The 21853-nt window shown below is 43.4% G+C and overlaps 1 protein-coding gene and 1 pseudogene across 1 annotated transcript in view; both read right to left on the bottom strand.

Moving 5' to 3' along the window:
• The window catches only part of SLC9A8 (solute carrier family 9 member A8), a 58865-nt gene that overhangs the window by 28259 nt on the left and 8753 nt on the right, over window positions 1–21853 (bottom strand). Inside the window, exons 2-5 of the mRNA XM_033153519.1 lie at window positions 21531–21709; window positions 17605–17685; window positions 4761–4819; window positions 767–850 (exon numbers count right to left, since the gene is read on the bottom strand). Coding sequence (XP_033009410.1) covers window positions 767–850; window positions 4761–4819; window positions 17605–17685; window positions 21531–21709 — 403 coding nt within the window. The remainder of the gene's footprint in view (window positions 1–766; window positions 851–4760; window positions 4820–17604; window positions 17686–21530; window positions 21710–21853) is intronic.
• On the bottom strand, window positions 18418–18521 carry LOC117049302 (annotated as a pseudogene).

Genomic DNA, 21853 nt, shown 5'->3' with positions numbered 1-21853 from the left:
GAATTAAAAGTTCACATGGATTTAAGCAAAAAGTATGTGCACACGTATCATTCCTGCTAAGTCTCCTCCAGAAAATCAATCTGGCTCCCCCCCCTCCGCTGACATCAAGTAGTTTTCTTATACAATAGTTGATTAGATTTTACACTTGGCGGAAGGAAATGTGACATTAATTAATGCAACGTTGAACTACAACTCCCATCAACCCCACCCAGATCTGGAGGGCACAAGGCTAGCCTTTTTCTTCCAAGTGGTCCATCTCTCCCTCATAGGAATCAACTCCTATCACTTTAACCCTTCCCTTCCCAAGCACCATTGCCTTCATGTCTTTCCTTCCCACCCTAAATCACAACGGGGGGACACTCATGATCAGGAGTGGAGTGGAGTGGAGTGGGGTGGGGAGGGGAGGGGAGAAAGGACTGAACTAGATTGCTCTTTGGTTTTGACTTCTTTTGATCAAGGGATAAGTAATGAAGGCATGGTAATGAAAGATACAAGCCTCAATATTAGGATCACCCAAGTTCTTCTCTTAAGGGCTTGTTCAAACTTGTATGAATGGCCCATCACATCACTGAGATACTATGTTGAGAAATTAACATTCTGTCTTTCCCAAGAGTTTCCAGCCAAGTGATGTGTGAGCCAACCCTCAGATACACTTGACATAAAATGATGAAATTTTAGTGAATGTCTCCTGTCAACTCCAATGTAGCTGTAATAACAGCATTGCCCAAGACACAAACATAGCTACAAAGGATCTACGATTTCTTACCTTGTGTAATGAATACCCAGATTCAAATATAATTGGTGGAAGTAAAAGAAGGAAAAACATATTTGGGCGAAACATTTCTTCTTCCTGTAAAATACAGCAGACAAAATGATATATGAGAAGGGAATTTCAAAATTTGTAATAAAAAGAAGGGTAGCACATCTGGAACAAACAAACCCAACTCCAGCTTTTTTGAAGCATCTACCAAAATGGGAATATTTTAAGAAACAAATACACTAGGAAAGGAATTTTATATTAATCTGCCTCATTCCCCACCATGAAGAGGACTTTAGGACAGCAAACATCTTCAGGATTACCTTTAAATTGCCTTTCATTAAATTACTGAAAAAAGGAAGCACAATTTGAATTGCTGCACCCAAATAAATAGCGAAGGAAAACGAGCCTACTGTGCCGCAAAAAACTACATTTCACAATAGGAAATACTGAAGCATTCTTATCTTTGGCTTTCAGAATCAGAAATGCAATCAATAATAAGTGGAACTTTAATGAGGATGTGGAACTGTGATAGGTTCGATCACTGATTGTCACAGACGTGTGCTATCTACATTGACAAAGGTGGCTTCCATACTATGGAAAGTTCTCCTTCCACAGTGTGGAGGCCACAACAGGTGCAGAAATTCCAGGCAGACATGAGATACAGGAAATACATTGTTCTTGTAGCTCAGCATCTGCACTGGTTCCTTATAGAAAGTAAGCATGTTTCTAAAGGCTTGCTTTGACCAAGAAGTCTTAAATGCCACATGTTTTACAATCCACAGGTATCACCCCTTTCCTAAAGCCCAGTCACGACACCTACCATCAGCTGGGAATACTCGTAATGGCATTTTATTGATGAACTATAATGGACTATAAAGCAGCATGGTCACTTCTTGGTCCAGAGCTAAGAGATTTCCCTTTTTCTGACAAACAGTAAAGAAAGAGTGTTCATTCTGACCTGTTAGATTATATCTGATCTTTACTGAGCATCTGTTTGTGGGGATATTATGTAACAACTAGTACATTAACCCCGTTAAATTAACGGGAGCTAGAACATATGTGGTCAAACTGTTGCCCTAGCAACGTCGGGGACATGCGCAGAGCTGACTGAGTGGCTCTCGCTTATCTCGTTTTTTTTTCTAACAATGCAAGAGCCGCATGACGTAGCCAGCTCTGCGCATAGCGTCCCTGTTGCCCTAGCAACATCGGGAACACGCGCCGAGCGTCTCTGCGCTCCAAGTCCCAACAGCTGTCCGTGGGGCACATGCGCAGTAGCGCAATCCCACGGACACAGGGACTAGACGCAGAGACACTTGCACTTTATTATAGGTGATGAACATTCATCCTGATTTGCTTGCAGGGTGTTCATATGTCTTCCCTTTCATCATCCATTCATCCCACATTGTTCAAGATTTCCCCATCACTTTCCTAACTGCAAAAAGTCGATTTCTTTTTTCAAGTGGATTTGTGGTGCTAGAGTGACAGTAGTTTAATCCACTTTAATTGTTCCAGCTTTATGTGCCAGAACCCCCCCCCCCCAAACACACACACAAAATAGCGGAGGCACCCTAACCAACTCTCTGAGGCTGCATGGCCCAAGCAACAGATTCACACTCATTCTTCAGGGGCCATAGAGATCAATTAGTAGCAATAGATACTTCCCAGCCCGCTTCCCTTTTTTCTGCCCAAACCCACTAAGCGAAACAGCTACATAAAATACACAATCTATAATGGTCCAGCACTGAAACCTCAAGTGTTTTCAGGGTTGGCTCACTAGCCCGAACAGGTAACCTAGGCACAGGTGGAGATCCCACCAGGGAGAAAGGCAATAGCAAAGGAACTAGTCAATAGAGAGGGGTCAAAAAGGAAATCAAGAACAAGAGTCAGGTAGATACTGCATAGTTAAAATGAAGGACAAGATAGTGGCTCTAGGGCAGAATGGGGAATCAGGGAGGGTATAGTAAGACGTTTTGAAACTCAGAATTGTGGCTCCAGGTCAAATTCTCAAATACTAAGTTATTCAGTGATCCACAAAGCTATACAGGAAGGACTAACAGCTGCTTTTTCCTCCAAATATTGCAAATCTTTGATATTAATATAATTGATGGAGCTTAAAAGCTCACATTTTGTGGGTGTTGGGGAAAATGCTTAACTCAGACAAATTGGTTTTAAACAGTCATTTGCCACACTTTCTGTTTTTTAAATGCTGCAAGCTGACATCAGCAAAACCATTTTGTCGATTTCTCATGGCTTTCTCCTGCATTTTATATTTACAAGTGCAACATTTGTACTGGAAATTACATAGGGCTGCAGATTTTTTAAGTGCTGACTTTTAAAGTCCATCATTCCAATTGAATATCAGGCTTGTAAAGTGCTGATAACCCTTTTTAAAAAAAAGAGCTGAACACATTTCGTGATTTGAAGTAGACCACATTTTTTATTATGATTCTTAAAAAAGAAATCTAAGCAACTAGGTATTGTTATATAACCATTACAGGTGGGATGGGGAATTGAATCAAATGGCTGGAAAAGGGGGTGTGGATAAAGAGATATAGTGATATAAAAAGTAGAGAGAATTATCTCATTGTCTAGACAGATTATTTCCTGTTTCACAGTGAAGAGCTATTTTGCACCAGGGCGGAAGTGAAAGTTGCCCATAAAAATAAACAGAGAACCCAATACGTTAATACAGCTGGGATTAAGGACCAAGGTGTCCATCCCCACCCTAATGTAAAAAACTCTATTATAGCACTCACCTTTTGCAATGCCCACCCCCAGGTAATTCATGAGGTGGAGACAGTAATCGCTTTTACACACCTCTTAATCCTTTCCCAAAGCCATCAAAACTGGTGGCCATCCCCACATCCTGGGGCAAGGCAATTCCATAAAGTAATGATGTCTGCTGCTCCAACTAAGATCCCCAGCACCTCCAGTTTAAAGGTCTTTCAAGGTAACAAGGACCACAAAATATTTCTTGGGAGATTCTGGAGAGCTGCAGTTAGGCAAAGCGGACAACACTTTGATTAGCACTGATCTGTTTGCATGCAAACTTCCTTCCCTAGCTGTTTCTGAAACTAGACAAAAAAAGGAGTGGGTCAAAGCACTCTGTAACTGCAGCAGCCTGTAGTGGGGAAACTGAAGCCCAATAGACGCTTCAGAGATATAAAAAGTAGTAGTTAAAGGTATAAAAGAGCATGGGGCTGGTTGGGAGCAGGCAGTACTTAAAGCAGGGGTGGGGAACGTTCAGCCCATGGACCAAACTTGGCCCGCCAAGGCAGTTTCCCCCAAACCATGCCCAGTTGCCCCACAACTTATGTCTTGTATGACACCATACGTGATGTCATGTGAAGGTGTGGCTGTTGCACAGAGTTCAATCCTGCTTGGTTCAGATGCACCAGCCGGTACCCGCTGGTGTGCCCCAAAACAGGTAGGGTTGAACCCCGCACTCCCCCTGTGCATACACATGCCTTAAAGGAACATGCTAGACAGTTTTTAGCTTCTGGCATTTGAATGAATTTTATTTTTCATTCATTGATTCGGATCGTTTTTAGCAGCATTTCCAGGTTGGCTAGAGATGAAGAGTGCCCAGTTAAGCTATGTCGGAACTGTAAGTGACAACTTGCGCTGCCTGCCTCCTATCCTCTCCTGCATCTGGGCAGGAGGGAGGGAGGGGGAGAGAGGAGACTGTTGAACTGCGGGAAGGAAAATGAGCTGCAACTAGAAAATTATTATGAATGGGACACACATCTCTCATAGTGCTAAAACCTGTGTGGCAGGGGTGAGGGTAGGTGCAGGCAACTACATTCCCCTTTCCGAGTCCCCTGGACTAGCTGCTGCTGCTACTGCTTCTTTTGTTGGGCTGGGATGACCAGTACAAGATTCGTCCTCTTCAGGGATACAAAGCAAGGAATCCTAAGTGGCACTTCTTTTGCTTGCTCAAATTAAGCGCAGCATAAAAGAAATGGTAAAAAAAAAGAAGTTTAAAATGTTATTGGAGTACCTTCCAGTTGGCTAGCTTTTGAGCTTCTATAATTTTTATAAATGCTCCCATGAGGATACCTAAAAGGAGAAAGAGAGAAAAGCACAATGTGAAACGTGAAAAGCTTTGACCCATCAGAGTGTTCAGGTGCTCAGTTTTCTGTGAATGGGGAACACAAAGATTTAGAGTGGTGTCGCCTCACCTAAAGCACAATCTTGTGCACATCGCAACTCTGACTCAGCCCACCCTAGCCCCAACACACAATTCCACAATCCAGGCGATGATAATACATTTCATGCAAATACATTCGTACCTTGGAAGTAGAATGGAATCTGTTCTGGATGTCTGACTTCCAAAACGTTCGTAAATCCAAACACGCTTCTGACTGGCTGCAGGAAGCTCCTGCAGCTGATCAGAAGCCACGGAAGCCCCATCAGACATTCAGCTTCCAAAAATAGTTCACAAACCGGAACAGTCACTTCTGGGCATGAGTGTAAAAGAGGCAACACATAGACCGATGAATGATGGGCACAATATGTATTTATAATTTGCAGCAAAGTAATAATAGCTGTACAATCTGAGTAACTAAATACATCCAGTGAGACAGCGTTCCGGATAAATACACTGTTTCGACATGGTCTTCTTCAGTATAGCACTATAAAGAATAACAAAATATATATAACTAATCATATGAAGGACAATGAGCAGCATAAACAAGAGTCCAAATAGTCCAAAATAATATTAAGAGAAATAAGAATATCATACCTTAATGTACATACATCTTCTCTGGAGCAGTGGTCATAGCCGTATGTAACCACTACTGCCTAACAGGAAATAAAGAGCCTGATATACACAAACTCAACCACAGGTGATTCTCTAGTAAATTATGGAGCAATGAGACATTTAAAGCAACAGAACCTCACAATTAATTCTCACAATAGCAAAATCATTGCTCCATAATTTACTAGAGAACCACCTGTGGTTGAGTTTGTGTATATCAGGCTCTTTATTTCCTATGTTAGGCAGTAGTGGTTACATACTTAATATTATTTTGGACTATTTGGACTCTTGTTTATGCTGGTCATTGTCCTTCATATGATTAGTTATATATATATTGTTATTCTTTATAGTATCTGAAGAAGCACACGAAAGCTCATCCCAAGAACAAACTTAGTTGGTCTCTAAGGTGCTACTGGAAAATTTTTTTATTTTGTTTTGACTATGGCAGACCAACACGGCTACACACCTGTAACATTCTTTATAGTGATATACTGAAGAAGACCACGTCGAAACAGTGTATTTATCCGGAATGCTGTCTCACCGGATGTATTTAGTTACAGTACTCAGATTGTACACAGGGGTTTATCTTATTCTTCTGGAACTTCTGGGTTTGAGGCATTCGGGAGCCAAAACATTCAAGAACTAAGCTGTTCGAAAACCAAGGTATGACTATAATAACAAGATATAAATGGCAGCATATTGACACCATGGGGTTATAAAGCTGGTTAAGTCTGCACACATAGCTTATCATCATCCATTTCATTTATATACCTGTTTAGACTGCTTATATTAATGTTGTATAAACATGATTCATGGAATATTATTGTTGTTAACATCAGCTGCCAATGGATTTTTGTTGCTGTTGTTGTTTTCAATTGACGTCAGTCCAGATTCAACGAGCTTTGCTCATCCTCCTCCCCTTTCCACCCATTTCCCTTCTCCGCCTATGTCTTTAGACAGAGTACAAAATAGTCAGGGCTCCAGGAAATGCATATCATTATGGTATTCCCTGCCACCTCATATCCAAGAAATCCTTGCAACCTAGAAGGAAAAAAGGAGCCTAAAAGGAGATCTCTTGCCCTCAGTTCCCCGATTGCAAACCTGAAATGACCACCTGGTAGCCTGACTGCAGAAAACAACCTCCTGCTTCAAAACATTTAGCAGAAGAAGAGGTCATTGCTCCACTGGATTGATAACGCCTTGGTTTCTCTTCATTAATTGTTCCTTCCTACTTCCTCTAAACTCTCAAGGAAGTAACCTTCTAACTGCTCCTTCTAACCTAGTTGTTCTTAAACTTAGTTGAGAAGTAGAAGCTATGCGGAGCTGACTCTCACTAATTCCAGCAAAGTCACCCTTCCTCCAAGGAACATAAAACCAAAACGAATCAATCAAATGGAACAGTGTCAACTGAGCCTTATCCAATCTGTCACTTCCCAGATATTCATAAAATCTTGGAAACAGAAGGGACCCCTGAGGGTCATCTAGCCCCAACCCCCTGTGGTGCAAGAACCTATTGTCCAGTGTGGGGATTGACAACTATCCCTTCAGTTCAGAATTGTAGGCAAGCTTTCCTGCAAACTTAAAACAGGCTATGCTTACTTTGTTTTAAAAAACTGTTAACAAGGCTTTGGTCACATTTGCATTTCATGGGCTGGAAGAGAAGACCTACATTTCCAAACTTGACAGGCTGTGTCGAACAGCTCAATCCATTTCCCACAACCCACAGTGCTGAGAAGAGTTTGCTTTTTTTTTTAATTAAGAAGTCTTATGAAATCAGAGAGCTTCCAACTGAAGAGTTTCCTAAGCAAAGAACATGATGCCCTGCAGGCATTTCCATGGAAAGCTACAAAGGTATACATGTAAAATGGGACAGGTGAGCTTATGGGTGGAATCTCTTAGCCAGCAGGAAGGATGTGATAGAAAGCAAATCCACAGGAGAAACCAAGAATATTGCTTAAACAGCTAATGGGTTAAGATTAAGCAACTGATAGGAAGGTATCTGAATTTAGCCATGTCATCTTCTGCCTAGGCTAGCTGGCAAGCTTTTATCGATAAGCAAAACGAGAGATGACTTGTTCCAAACTATGTTTGATGTATCACTTCTGCACTGAGTGAACTGTGGGAAATGTCATAACATAGCCGATTGCTTGAAATCTCAAGAGTGACACATTTTCTGTAACTGTTCATAATTAATGCTTTCGTTCCCCATACACATTTTACTTTAATCTCTTATGTATTACGCATTCATCTGTCAAATAGAACCTGCTACATTAAGCCTGTTCAACCAATTTTCAAAACTGCTGCTAAACAAACACACTGACATACCAGCTGTTCTGATACCAACTTCTTTTGTAAGCTTTGCAAATTGCTCCAAAACACATTTAGCCTGGGACAGACCAGTATGTGGATAGGAGACCAAGTGCAAATCCAACATACCACAAATTCTGCCTCAGGCAAACATAAAAACCAGCCAAATTAAAAAACAGTAAAATCAATTAAATACTTTCCATCAACCACATAAAAGTGGTTGTTGCTTTTTAAAAAAGAGAGACCAGCAAAATTCACAAGGCAGAGGTTCAGAAACAAGATCTGAGCGCTTAATAATGCTCATCACAAAGGAAAGAATTAGAAGGCCCTCAGTTCTTCTCCAGCTCAGATTGGAAGCCAAATTAGAGAAGAGTTCTCAGTTTACTTCCCCATTCAGTCCCAAAACAGCCAGTGTGGAGCAAATACCGCTGAGTAACTTCTTGCCTCAATTAGTCTAGAAACATAGGAAGCTGCCTTTTGCCCATCAAACTCAGTGTTTGTGCTCCTAGGATCTCAAGCAGGATTCTGATCCATCACTTAATACCTGACCATTTTAACTGGGTTTTAAGTGGTTGAAACTGGGACCCTGTGCATGCAATGCACGTGCTCTAGGATGGAGTTAAGGTTGCCAGGCTATCCCATCTCCCCAGCTACATTCAAAGCTTCAGCCTCTTTCAAATATCCCCATTGATATCAATGGGGACTTTGGACTGGCTTGCAAATAAGCTCAGCAATTTACAAATTCTGAGGGAAGCGGTTGGTTTTATTTCTGTGCCAAACCAATGTGGTTCATGAGGAACCATCCCTAGTAATATTCAGTAGTAACTGTACCATTACGGAGCGCTAGAAAAAATTTGCACAGATGGAGGCTTAAGAGGGCAGAAGCACAGGAGACTAATTGGATTAGCACTTCCACCATTTTGACTAGAATAGAGATCTTCAATGGTCACCTTCTGCAATACTGCAATGGGATATCTTGAAGGCAGGGGGGAAGTGTATTCAGTTGAACCAGGGTAAGCCCAAGACATTTTGCTGCCTGTGGAAAAGGACAGCATAACACTACAGCCCCAGTCCACTTACAGAAGGCAAATGGACTAGCAACCAGCAGTAGCCCATGTGGTGGGGAACTGTTTTTCCAACACTAGCTTCGCTGCTGCATACATGGAAGATGATGGGTGGTGGCAAGGCTGGGGCTGTGTGCATGCCCCGACAGATCCAATCTAACACTCCTGCCAGTGGAGCTATGCAACTCCAGCTACACCCAGCTCAGGTACGTAGTGGGGATGGTGGTGTTGGGGTGGTGGCTCTGCCCCCAGCATGTGCACCACTAGTGCTGCCAGCTGAAACTTAATGCAACCCCCAAAATGAGATAGCATCTTCCAGCACACCTAAGGCAGCGTGCTAATTATGGAGACCAAGGATAGGCCATGTGGATACACCACAAACCCGCCCCCTGAGGCAGTCACCTCCTTCTGCCTAATGCTAGGCTGACCCTAAAGTGGACCTCTTAGGTTGATAGCAAAATTATAACCAGATTACCTTGCAATGTTACCAATGGTAAGGAGTTTGGGAGGAAGAAACAACAGTAGCACAAAGAAATAATAACAATAAAAACCTGCTTCTAAAACAAGCTCTTAAATGACAATGAATTTTATCCCCTGAAGGTCATCCAAATAACTTATATTGAGCGTAGAATGTAGTGTTCCTGACATGCAGATTTGGATCTCTTTGGCAGAGGGAGTTCATAACAACCCTTATTGTGAAACAGTGGTTGGGCCCGGAAGTCAAATTTCCAGTAAAGGGAGGGAAAAGAAAAACTCATACCCCGCTTCTTCAACAAGTAAACTGCTTTGAAGTACAACACTAAAAATGTTACAACATACAGGATTCCAGAGGAAATTGAGGGGGGAACTTTCCCGAAACGTAATCATTGCATTCCTCCCTCCAAATGAGATTGCAATCAGTATGAATGTAAGATTCCTACTGAAGGAACTTCCAGGAAAATTCGTGCAAATAACAGTTAATAAGAAAAAGGAGAACCTGATGCTCTCACACCAGGGGAATTAAACAAAGTGCTCCTTTGTTTAGAATTACAAGTTGCTTACATCCCGTCTTCCATATAACTGTCTATCAAGATAGTAAACTCAGCAGAGTATGTCACGTCTGTTCTATAACTAGATGCAAGATTCAGGTAGGTAGCCGTGTTGGTCTGATGCAGTCGAAATAAATAAATAAAAATTCAAAAATTGTCCAGTAGCACCTTAGAGACCAACTAAGTTTGTTCAGGGTATAAGCTTTTGTGGGCATGCAAAGCTTATACCCAGAACAAACTTAGTTGGTTTCTAAGGTGCTACTGGACAATTTTTTTAATTTATTTCCACTAGATGCAAATTCAGTCTTCTGTTCTTGTTTATGGGATATGCATACTTAATTTGCAGTGCTGAATTCCTAAATTGTGCTTTTATTAACAGATGCTCTTGAGTTGTATCTCATTGTATGTTTTTTGATATATTGCGATCCACCCTGTGACCACATGGCACATGGCAGGATAAAAAAAACTCCCAAATAAATAAATAAAATTACAATGGCACATGTTCTCACACTTTGAAGGCATAGTCTCTCAGAAATCAGGAATGCTACACCAGCATGCCAAACCAATGGGTAAGCAGAATCCAGCTGCTGAACTTTTCAAACGTATTCACAAATGCCTCAGAGTTTGATCTGGATTTAAGATGACAATCCCTTACTCCCCAAGTGACAGAAATAGCCCTCATTACGCTACAGTGAAGATGCTTCATAATCTTGCAGTAGCTGTAAGATTTTAAGATACAAAGATTAGGTTCTCAGAGCAAGCTCAGTAGCATACACCCTTAAGGAAGCACTTCTGTATCTCTTTCAAATACCAACTACCCCAGAGTAAAATATAGTTGCGGCACCCAAGATTGACTAGAGCTGGTAAGGTGCCCCTCCGCCCCAGCTCCTAGGACATCTCAGTAATAAACAATTAGAGAAGTCAGCCTGAACCATTTCAGAGGTAGATTAGTAAAGCTTTAATGGATAGATCTGGTTTCTTTATTTTTGTGCCAAACATGATCCAAAACAAGCTCTTTCATTTTGAGTCCAAAGTTAGCAGGTACATTGCATGTCATAGTGAAAGCACTTCTGCTAACCACTTCTGCTTTTCCATTTAGCAATAAAAACTGGAACAAAAACATATCTGACCATTCGTCTATCTGGCTCAGTACTATCTACATCGAGGGCGGGCAGGAAGCGGATAAGAGATCTATTGGCATGTACAGAGTACTAAGGCCTCATACTGAGCTGATTTTACTCACTAAGGATGTTGAGTGCAGTGCAGAATGGGAAGGAAATCTGTGTGTTTTCCTAGGCAACCCCATTGCTGGAGACTTCTACAGTAAGTCTGTTGCTGTTATAAAAAGCAGGTGCACTGAGGTGAGTTCCACTGATAGTGGAGGAGATGCACCAGATGCGCAGATCAGGAGCTACAAAGGGTGAAATGCTCACCAGGTTTGCTAAGGAGTTTGCTAACACAGCTGTTGCAGATTTCACTGTGGTTTGTGGCTCAATACAGGACCCGGAGTCCTGAAAGGGTTACAGGGTTTGTCCACAAGGGACGGAAACCACGCCCAAAGGTTGTAACGGTAGACACTGTTTCCTTGGAGAAGGAAGCTGGACCACGTCCAGAGGCCATGTATGCCAACACTAATTCCTCAAAGAGGAACGAGGCTAGGGATCGAGTCCCAAAAAAGCCAAGTGTGAGACTTCCTGATAGTCAGAAAGGTTATGATGCCAAGACTAGTCAGAAGTTCAAGATGGTAAGGCCCAAGGCCAATCCAGTTGCAGGTAGTTCCAAGGGTGGAACGGGTGATACAGAGGTATAATGTGTGTGTGATATCTGTATGGTTGTTGCAGTTACACTGATGACAGCAGCACAGTGCATGAATTAGGGGAGGTTGTTGGATATTCATTCCCCGTGTGCAGTCATGGGTTTGTTATCTATCACATGACTGGGTACGTGTTTTGATTCCACAGGAATGGGATATGACGAAGACAAGATGTTTGTCTTACTGTGTTCTGTGAAGTGGGACTATTGTCCTTTGTTCTTTCTCTTTGCTGTCTGATGCTAGAGATAGAGGAAGCCATGTTGCTGTGCTCCGTGTGTTTATATGTAAATAAAGTAGATTAGCAAAAATGCTGAGTTGCTGAGTTCTGTTACGCAACTGCGCAAACCTCTGCGGATCCGTGAGTGTGCTGATGTCTTCTGGCAGCAGTCACTGTGATGTTCGGGCTGAGGAATGCTTTTGAAACTCCTGAACATTCGCCCAGGAGGGAGGGAACATGCCAGTCGGGCATGTGTCTTTGCCAAGGTTCTGCTTGTGAGTAGGACAGCTCCTGACAGCCCCTAGGCACATCTCAGTTTTGTAATAAACAATTAGAAAAGTCAGCCTGAACCATTTCAGAGGTAGATTAGTAAAGCTTTAATGGATAGATCTGGTTTCTTTATTTTTGTGCCAAATATGATCCGAAACAAGCTCTTTCATTTTGAGTCCAAAGTTAGCAGGTGCATTTCATGTCATAGTGAAAGCACTTCTGCTAACCACTTCTGCTTTTCCAGTACTATCTACATCAAGGGCAGGCAGGAAGCAGATAAGAGATCTATTGGAAGATCTCTGGGTGATTTCCTATAGGATTTATGACTTCCAATTTTTTAAAAAAACAAATTAATCTGCCCCACTCCCCAAAAATACTTTTTTGCTGCAGAAAGAAAGAAAGAAAGAAAGAAAGAAAGAAAGAAAAGGATGACAGCCAGGGGGCAGTAACCATTTTTTCCCCTTATGATGAAGGACAATGAGCTCAGCTCAGTTCTGGTACTCACAACATATTCATGGGCTCAGAATCCCTTAATTCTATGTACATTTCTTTTGTACCTGCTCCCAGTTGGTAGATCTCAGGGCTTACATCCTGCAAGTCTAAATGCTGGCAGGGGCTCTCCAAAGTTTCAGAAAAGAATCTTTCACGGCCCTATCTGAAGATGCCAGGAATTGAATCTTTTTGGATTCAGCCCACGTGCTCTACCAACTGAGCTACATCCCTCCCCCTTGAGGACAGCTCCTGAAGGATAATGTGGCTGATGGTATCATATGCCAATGAGAGGTTCAGCAGAACCAACAGGCATGTGCTTCCCCTGTCCAGTTCCTGCATAGAGCTTTCACCTGGTCAGTCCTAAACCAACCAGAATCAGGCCTGAACTCATATAGGAAAGAATTCAGATAGTGAGCTTCATCCAAGAAAGGCAAGAGGTTGTTTGCCACATTCTATGACCTTAATCAGGGACACGGGTGGCGCTGTGGGTTAAACCACAGAGCCTAGGGCTTGTCGATCAGAAGGTCGGCAGTTCAAATCCCCGTGATGGGGTGAGCTCCCGTTGCTCAGTCCCTGCTCCTGCCAACCTAGCAGTTCGAAAACACGTCAAAGTGCAAGTAGATAAATAGGTACCACTCTGGCGGGAAGGTAAACGGTGTTTCCGTGCGCTGCTCTGGTTTGCCAGAAGCGGCTTAGTCATGCGGCCACATGACCCGGAAGCTGTACGCTGGCTCCCTCAGCCAATAAAGCGAGATGAGCGCAACAACCCCAGGGTCGTCCACGACTGGTCTGGACCTAATGGTCAGGTGTCCCTTTACCCTTTACCTTAATCAAGAAAAGAACACTGGACACAGTCTGAGAATTATCTAGGGCAATGGGATCCAATAATGCCTTTTTCAACAGTGATCTCACCACAGCCTCCACACCTCTAGGTTTTACCATCACAAGTGAACTAACTCTTCTTCCTGCTGCAATATTTTATGGTCTCTTTGCTTGTACTTTCTCTCTCTCTCTCTGTTCATACTTTAATGGCATTTCCAAAACAGCACGCCCTTATATTATTGTTCTTTCCTAAGTGGCTCATGGCTCGTCCTGTTTTTATTCTACCCACAGCCACTGCTAAAGTCATATTTATCCTAAGGCTTTTGTCATTTGTTCCAGGTCCAACTCAGCATCTAATCTCCCTCTTCTTCAGATAATGTCTCGAACGTGTTCCTCAGTTCAAGTTGGATGTGCTTCACAGGACATATCGTTCCCTTAGTCAGCTTCTGTGTTTCTTTGTTCCTTTCTCCTGGCATTTGTATTCTCAGTTTGGCGTTGTCTTGATGGCAGCTCCTCAATGGCATGCAATGTTTTAGTAGCATCATGATAATTAATACATGGTCTTTATGTAGTACTTAATTCCAAAGGACTCAAAGCTTATCAGAATTACTTACATATTAATAAGAAGCAGCACTATGACCTTGATTATTTATAAAGAGCTTAAAACTATACTGGGCCCTGTAGAATAGCTCCATGAAAAAGCATTCCTTGCCAAAGGCTTACAACTTAACAATGCAACATAAGAACAGAAAAGAGCAATCTTAAGAAGAACAGCTAATAATTGCAGTTAAAAGAAGGGCTAGTTATTTAGTGACTATTTATCTACATTAGCTCAACAATACTTAACAAACCTTAAGGCAGACTAGTGGTAACGTAGCTATTTAACCATGCTAAAGATGGAAATGAGCTGCTGCTGAAAGATAGGCAAGAGAACCATCCCCAAACCTGTATCCTTCAAATGATTTGGATGCAAACTCCCATCATCTTCAGCCAGCATGGCCAATGGTCAGGGATGATGAGAGCTGCAATACAACATCACCTGATGGTTGGAGACACCTGCACTAAAGACCACAACTGGTGAGTTCATGACTGGTCTAAGATTTAAGGGATGTAAGGGACTTGCAGTGCAGAGTTCATGCTTTTAGCTACCAGATTTCCCTAAAAATAGCTTTCCATCTCGGATAAATCTTCCAATTTTCAGCTTGGGTGAATCATAGAATTGTAGAGTTGGAAGGGACCCTGGGGGTCCTTTAGTCCAACCCCCTGCAATGCAGGAATCCCAACAAAAGCATCCATGACAGATGGCCATCCAACCACTGCTTTAAAACATCCCAAGAAGAAAAGCCCACAACCTCCCAAGGTAGTCTGTTCCACTGTTGAAGAGCTCTTATCGTCAGAAAATTCTTTCTGATGTTTCGTTGGAATCTCCATTCTTGTAACTTAAAGCCATGGGTATGGGTCCTACCCTCCAGAACAGGAGAAAACAAGCTTGCTCCATCTTTCATATGACAGCCCTTTGGATATTTGACAATGGCTACACTATCTCCTCTCAGTCTCATTTTATCCAGGATAAACATATCCAACTCCCTCAATTGTTCCTCACAAGACTTGAAGGAAAAGCCATCGCTCTCTTCTGCTTTCAATTGACAATGTAAACAAAACTTGACTTCCTCGTGCAACATAAAATCCACTATAGCCTCATTTGGACAAAATGCAAAACACCTGAACAGACTTCAAGGTGAAGCACTCCCACTTGCTTTTCCCATAGCTGTCACCCTCCCTGCTGTTCCCCACTGCTATAATAAGCGAATTTCCCGCAAAAAAGGGAAAGGTTGACAGCTATGCCTTTTCCATCCCCTTCAAGACACTCACGATGGGGAGACAGCTATTATGTTGAAACCTGACCAAACTGTGGCCCGCGTTAACTGTAGTTAGATCAAACTGTGGTTTACAATCCTGTCTTCTTTGGTTAAGCTAGGGGTCACCAAACTACGGTCCGCAGGCCGGATCCGGCCCAATTGCCTTCAGAATCTGGCCCACAAACGGTCAATGGATCAGTGTGGGCCGTGGGGTTCTGTTCTCCCCCCCTTTTTTTCAGCCATTTTTTCCTTGCGCTGCCATTTCCCCCCTTCCTCTCATGCACCGCGGTGGCACCTCCTCCCTCCCTCCTACTTAGAAGTGCGAGCAAAGGTGGACGCCAGCCGCGGCCAATCACCTGCAAAGCTGTGTGAGGCCCTGGCTAATGGGTGGGCGGCGGCTGCGCAGCAGCTCAACAAATGAAAAGCCATGCTGGAGCCCACCTCAGCACAGCACAGGGACTGAGCAATCAGTTTTCGCGCCATGCTGAGGCAAGCTCCAATGCGGCCTCTCATTTGCTGAGCCGCCGCCGATACACAGCAGCAGATCCTGCCGGGCACCCTGGCTGCTCTCCCTTCCTGCCTGCCGGGTGGTCCTGGCTGCGCCAGAGGTCGCCGATGCCACCCAGTGAGAGGCCGGCCAGTGCCATCGCTGCCACCGCCCTCACCATGAAGGAATTTGAGTACCAGCAGCAGGTACTCCAACCCACAAGGTCTGAGGGGCAGTGGACCGGCCCCCTGCTGAAAAGGTTTGCTGACCCCTGGGTTAAGCCATAGCTAAGATCGAGCACAATCTGGAGACTGACATAAAAATAAACCTAAGTTAGTTGAAACTAAGAGGAGGCTTTTGATCTCCTCTTCACAATTGTACCAGAGGAGTGAGCACACGAGTCCAAGGCTCATTCATGTAAAACTAAACCACAGTTTAGTGTTACACACCACCATACCAGATCTATGTCTATTATTCCCAATCTCTTTTCCCTGCAGGACTCCTTCTCGTGTTCTGTTACAATAGCCTACTTTGCTATTGCCTATCATTTATCGTCTTTTGCTAACTGTCAGTTAAACGTTTGGAGACAGTTGCAGAATGCTTCTTCGATTCCATACCTCTTCCAAGACCTTCAGCTGAGCAATATTTTGTATACACTAACAAGTCAAGCATAACCTCCATGCATCTGCCCACAGTGAACTGTGAAATCTGCAGAGCTACACACAGTGCATCTGCTTCTGAAAGCGAGAGAGAAGCACTGGCTATATCTAGGCCAACTCCTGCCACAGGACACTATTAAACTGGGGGTGAAAGTTCTCTCCAAAATCAAGGAAACCTAAAAAAAAAAGCAAGCGAAGAAGCACCTTATGAGCTCTTCACACCAAAAATTCTTAACTTAATGATACTGGGTCTTGTTTATAAGAACTCTGTGCCCCTGTCTGTAAATTCTGCCTTCTCTGCTTTTGTGTATTTTTAAATAATGATCTAATTCATCAGACTTCACACAACCCGGTTGGTGCCTCTGAATTTTCTCCAGCTGCTCAAATCCTTATGATAAGCATCTCCCTGGCTGTTGACACAGAGTCCATGAAAAAAGCAGATGGCTGCATGCCTGCTGCTATGGCTGCCATTAGGAACATGGAAACTGACTTATACCAGGTCAGGCTATTGGTCCATCTAGCTCGGTATCGTCTGGCAGGTGCTCTCCATGGTTTCAGGCAAAACGCTCTCCTAGGCCAACCTGGGGATGCCGGGGATTGAACCCGAGACCTTCTGCATGCAAAGCAGATGCTCTCCCACCAAGCTACGGACCTGGGAGACCAGGGTTCAAATCTCCACTCAACATAAAGCTTGCTGAGTGACCTTGGGCCAGTCACTGCCTCTCAGCCTAACCTACCTCACAGGGTTGTGTGGAGATTAAAGGGGGGGAACCATGTGCACCACCTTGAGCTCCTTAGAGATAAATGGTGAGATATAAATGCAATAAACAATAAATAAACAAATTCCCCCAAGCACAGCAATGATTGGGTCTGGAAAGAACAGGTTCCCCCGTGAACTAGATTAGCTCTCAGACAAGACCTGGTTCGTTCTCTGCACTGTCCCTTCTCCCTCTTACAGCACGTTTGTTTCACTGAATCGGAATGAGCACTGGAAAGAAAGGGTGTGTTTTATCTGAACAATTAATAAGTAGGCAAGAGGCTTTTCCTCATTGTTATGAGTTACTCACCTAAAGAAACAACAGCAACACTCTCTGGCATGAAATGCAGCCTGAATCTTATCAATAAATGCACCAATATGATGCAGATACCTGGCAGGGAAACAAAACAACATTTAGGAACAGCAGCTGATTCAAACGAATTGCGCGATTCTCTTTTGCAATTGAAAGAAATGCAAAGCCAAAAAAAGAAGTAGCAGCGAAGGAGTTGAGAAATATCAAATATTGCCAGAACAGGGACAAGTTCAATAAAAGATGAAATAGTAGGTTTTACAGTGCTGTGCGTTTTTTTATTTTTAAGAAAATCTCCTTCAGTATCCCCCAGGTGGATAGAATCATTCTTGATGACTTGATTACAAAGAACCATGCATGACAGTGCACATGCGTAACAGGGCTTTCGAGACCCAAGTGCCCTAAAAAGTCCTGATTCTAAACACATTGGCACAAATCTTAAGATAAACGAAGAAGCTTGCAGAAGGCATGTTTCTCTTCTCCTCTTGCAGCCACCTGTGTGCCCCCAAAAGCCTCACTGGAGAGTCAGGAGAGCTCCACTAAACAATTTGGAATAAGGTGGGGGAGCTCTTCAGGGAGATGGGAAAAGGAAATACTCCTTCTATGAACTTCCTTCAGTTAACTTTTCTTAGGAGCCAGCCCAATTTTGGCCAATTATCTTCATCTCACATTGCTTAAGAAGACATCCCGACTCTCCCAAGATTCTCAGGAGGCAGAGGTGACTGCAGGGGAATCAGGGGAATTTCCTTTCCACTGTCTTCTGTAAAATAACATACCTTAGGATGCCAGCTGTTTTTACATGGCCATTAATCCAATGGATTTCAGTAGAATTTACCTTACAGGTAAAACATACTCAGATATTAAACTGGTAAGAACAGATGCTACACTTGATCTTAGTCAAAAGGCCGAGAACCTCTTGATACTATCCCTATCAGTGCCGCAGAAGTGCCATTGCTGTGGTGGACTGTCCAAATCTAGTATCTGGCATTTACAAGCTGGACAAGGACAACTGGCCCTCTAGTGCATTGGTCTGCAAATGGTGGTTCAGGACCCACAACCAGGTTACAGGTAGATGGATAGAAATAAAGCATTAGAAATGGGTCCCCAAATATAGATTTGGGTGAAAGGGGTCCCAGGGCTGAAAATATTGAAGACTGCTACTCTGATGATGGTGGTGGTGGTGGTGGTGGTGATCATAATTTATTTGTACCCCGCCCATCTGGCTGGGTCTCCCCAGCCACTCTTGGTGGCTTCCAACAAATATTAAAATACATTAAACTATCACAGATTTAAAACTTTCCTAAACAGGGCTGATAAGTGGGATACATGGGAGTGCTCAGATCCGTTCCCCCAAATCTCTCAGTTGTGTTGTGGTTTGGAGCAGGTATTAGGAGGAGCAGTCTTGTCCGAGCAGAATGAGAGGCTCTTGCTGCTTTTTAACGTCTTCATACCTCAGTGCAAATGAAAGTCTCTCTGCTAGTCCCTCTGTCCACTTCAAGGGGATTCTGAGGAGAGCAGAAGGCTGGTGGCAACCGTAAAAAAATAAATCAATGGCTGGCTAGTCCACCAAGCCAGCCTTTGCAGACTCCCCAGCCCACGTGTTTATTTTGTGCCAGCTAGTTATGGTTCTGTTGTTACGGTTGTAGCAGCTGGACAGCTAATGGCACAAAACAACTATTGGGGTTGGGGTGGGTAGGTAGATGGCACTCACAGTACTGGCTGCTTCCAGGACAGTTTTTAATACAGTCCAGATCTAGCAATGGCTAGAAAGGGGAGGGAAAGAATCTTCCATCCCTCCAAAGAAACCTTTTAAATTCTTTGTGATGTTTAGACGTTGATTTGCATTATCTTCTGCCCTTTCTTTTGGCTTGGAACTTTCATTTTTATGACTACTTAAACATCAAGTTAGCCTTGGATGCAAGGCAGATGCCGGTTTCCTCTGAAGACAAGGGGCTGTTTTGCACAGACAAGGAATGTTCGTTTATTTGGAATAAAAACTATCTCAATTTTATTGTCTTCTTTTGCTTTGCTTAAAAAAGTCTCTTGGCACTTTAACATAGGATCTGCCTCCCCGTGTTTATAAAAAACGTCTATGGTATTGCAAACAAGCCTGTACTTTCTCACATGAAGTGCATATTCTTATTACAGCAGACGTCTAAAAGATCACGGAAAACTGTCCAACGTTTTGCTTTGTTTTTTTGGAGAGGACATGCACACGCACGCACACTTGTGATTATTAAGGAGCAACCTGAAGTTGACATGGCTCTGTTTGAGAGCGACATTCCCTGCAGCATGCACACACCAAGTGCCAACCTTTCCCAGTCTCCAACCAGCACACAAGGTGGAGCACACAGAACCATCTCCACAGGTATGCTATGTAAGAACACAAGAGTCCTGAAGAATCAGCTCATCTAATCCAACATCCTGGCCAACAAAGTAACTCCAGGAAGCTCACAAACAAGGTACGAAAGCAGCAGTTCCCTACGCCCCAGTATTCCCACCAAGTGACAGGTGTCTAGCAGGAAACTACCTTTGAGCATGGGAGCTGCATAAAGCAGGGGTGGGGAAGTCTGTCCCCAGGCCAAATGTGGCCTTGCAACTTCATAGGCAACCCTTGCCCTAAGAGACCACAACTCAGTGGCAGAACACATGGTGTGCATGCAGAAGGCCCCACGTTCTGCCCTTGGTATCTCTAGTTAAAAAGATCAGGTAGCAGGTGTTCTGCTCAAGTCCAGCTAGGTACCCTAGAGAACTGTTGCTGAAGTAGACAATACTGGGTGTGATGGATAAATAGTTGAACCTAGCCTATGGCAGGTTCCTCTAAAGCCTAGTACAAATATGTTATCACCATCAACACAGAAAGGTACATGACGTTGGAGAGCAGAAAATGCCAGTTGGGCAATACTATCTCAATCTACTGCAATTAAATTTGCCAAACGCCTTCTGCATGCCCTGCAGATGTTGCAGGACTCCAACTCTCATCAGCCCCACCAGCAGAGCCAATGATCAGCGACAGTGGGAGATGTAGTCCAGCAACATTTGGAGGGCCTTGGGTTCTCTTGTCGCTGCTTTAGAGCAGCAGCATCTTGTCCAGCCCTCTCACTCCCTTCTGCTTAGCACCAAGCCTGAAGAGCTCTTCAGAACTCAAAAGATTTGCTCACTACTTTGTGAGACATTTGTTGCTGCTAACAGAGCTATTCTTCTTCTGCGACGGCATGAATACTAGTGAACAAATGACTGTGGGCCCTGCAGTACCCAGAAAAGCATGCATTCAAGCAGAATCCCAGCTTGTTTCATTGCTGTTAGCACTGGTATATACTAACAAGTCTCCCATCAAGTGGGATAGGGCACCCATATATTCCACAGATCAACCAGGGCTTCAGCAAGACAGCCAGTCATATTATCTGGAAAAATTCCCCAAAGCCATTTGGAAACTAAACGAATCTATCAGCCTCTGAGGGCAGATCATCCTAACAGGTCCCTAATTTCTCATGGGCTTGTGTAAATACAACAATCCGCATAGAGAATCGCCCAGTTCATATGCACTAAATAAGCATGCAAATAAAAAACATGCAAAAACTCAAAGGAACAAAAAAGGTTTCCTAATGTTCCACACTGAAATAAAGCTAGTGATTGGGATGGGGAGAAAAGAAAGTACTATGTGAAATATTTTCAGACCCTCAGAAGCAGACTAGTTTGCTTGTTTTTTAAGGATCAGAAACATAATACCGGTACCAATTCTTCATAGGAATAAGAAACATGTAAATGAAGTCTAAGTGGGCGTGGCATGTGAACAGTGAAAGAGGGGACTTGGGTAACAAAGATGTTTAGGTTACCCATGTTCCTATGTTTTCACTTGTCCAACTGCATTTGCTCCAGGGAGCAGCCAAGAATAACTGATCAGAAAGTATTGGATGCACATTCACCTAATACAAGAAGACTAAAGAATATAGTCATGCCGCTTGACTGCTCCTCTTGTTGAGCTTGCACCCCAGTTTGCACTGGAAGGATAGGCTTGGCAGGCGTAGGAAGCACCAGCTTCGTGGTGAGCGCCAGTGTGGTGTGGAGGGTGGCATTGAGCACTTCATGGGTAGCGTTTGAGAACCTGTAAGAGAAAACACACCCAGGTCAGACTGAGCAGACACTCAGCTGGTTTTCCTCCAGCAGACATCATTTCTGAATGACTCACTGAAAGCTAGAAACTCTTGTTTTCAAGTTATGCTTTCAGTTAAGCCATCCTTGATATAAT

The sequence above is a fragment of the Lacerta agilis genome, chromosome 6 (genome assembly GCF_009819535.1).
Source record: "Lacerta agilis isolate rLacAgi1 chromosome 6, rLacAgi1.pri, whole genome shotgun sequence".
In the NCBI taxonomy this organism is placed as follows: Eukaryota; Metazoa; Chordata; class Lepidosauria; order Squamata; family Lacertidae; genus Lacerta; species Lacerta agilis.
The sequence above is the reverse complement of the archived record's forward strand: the minus strand, read 5'-3'. Positions and strand labels throughout refer to the sequence as shown.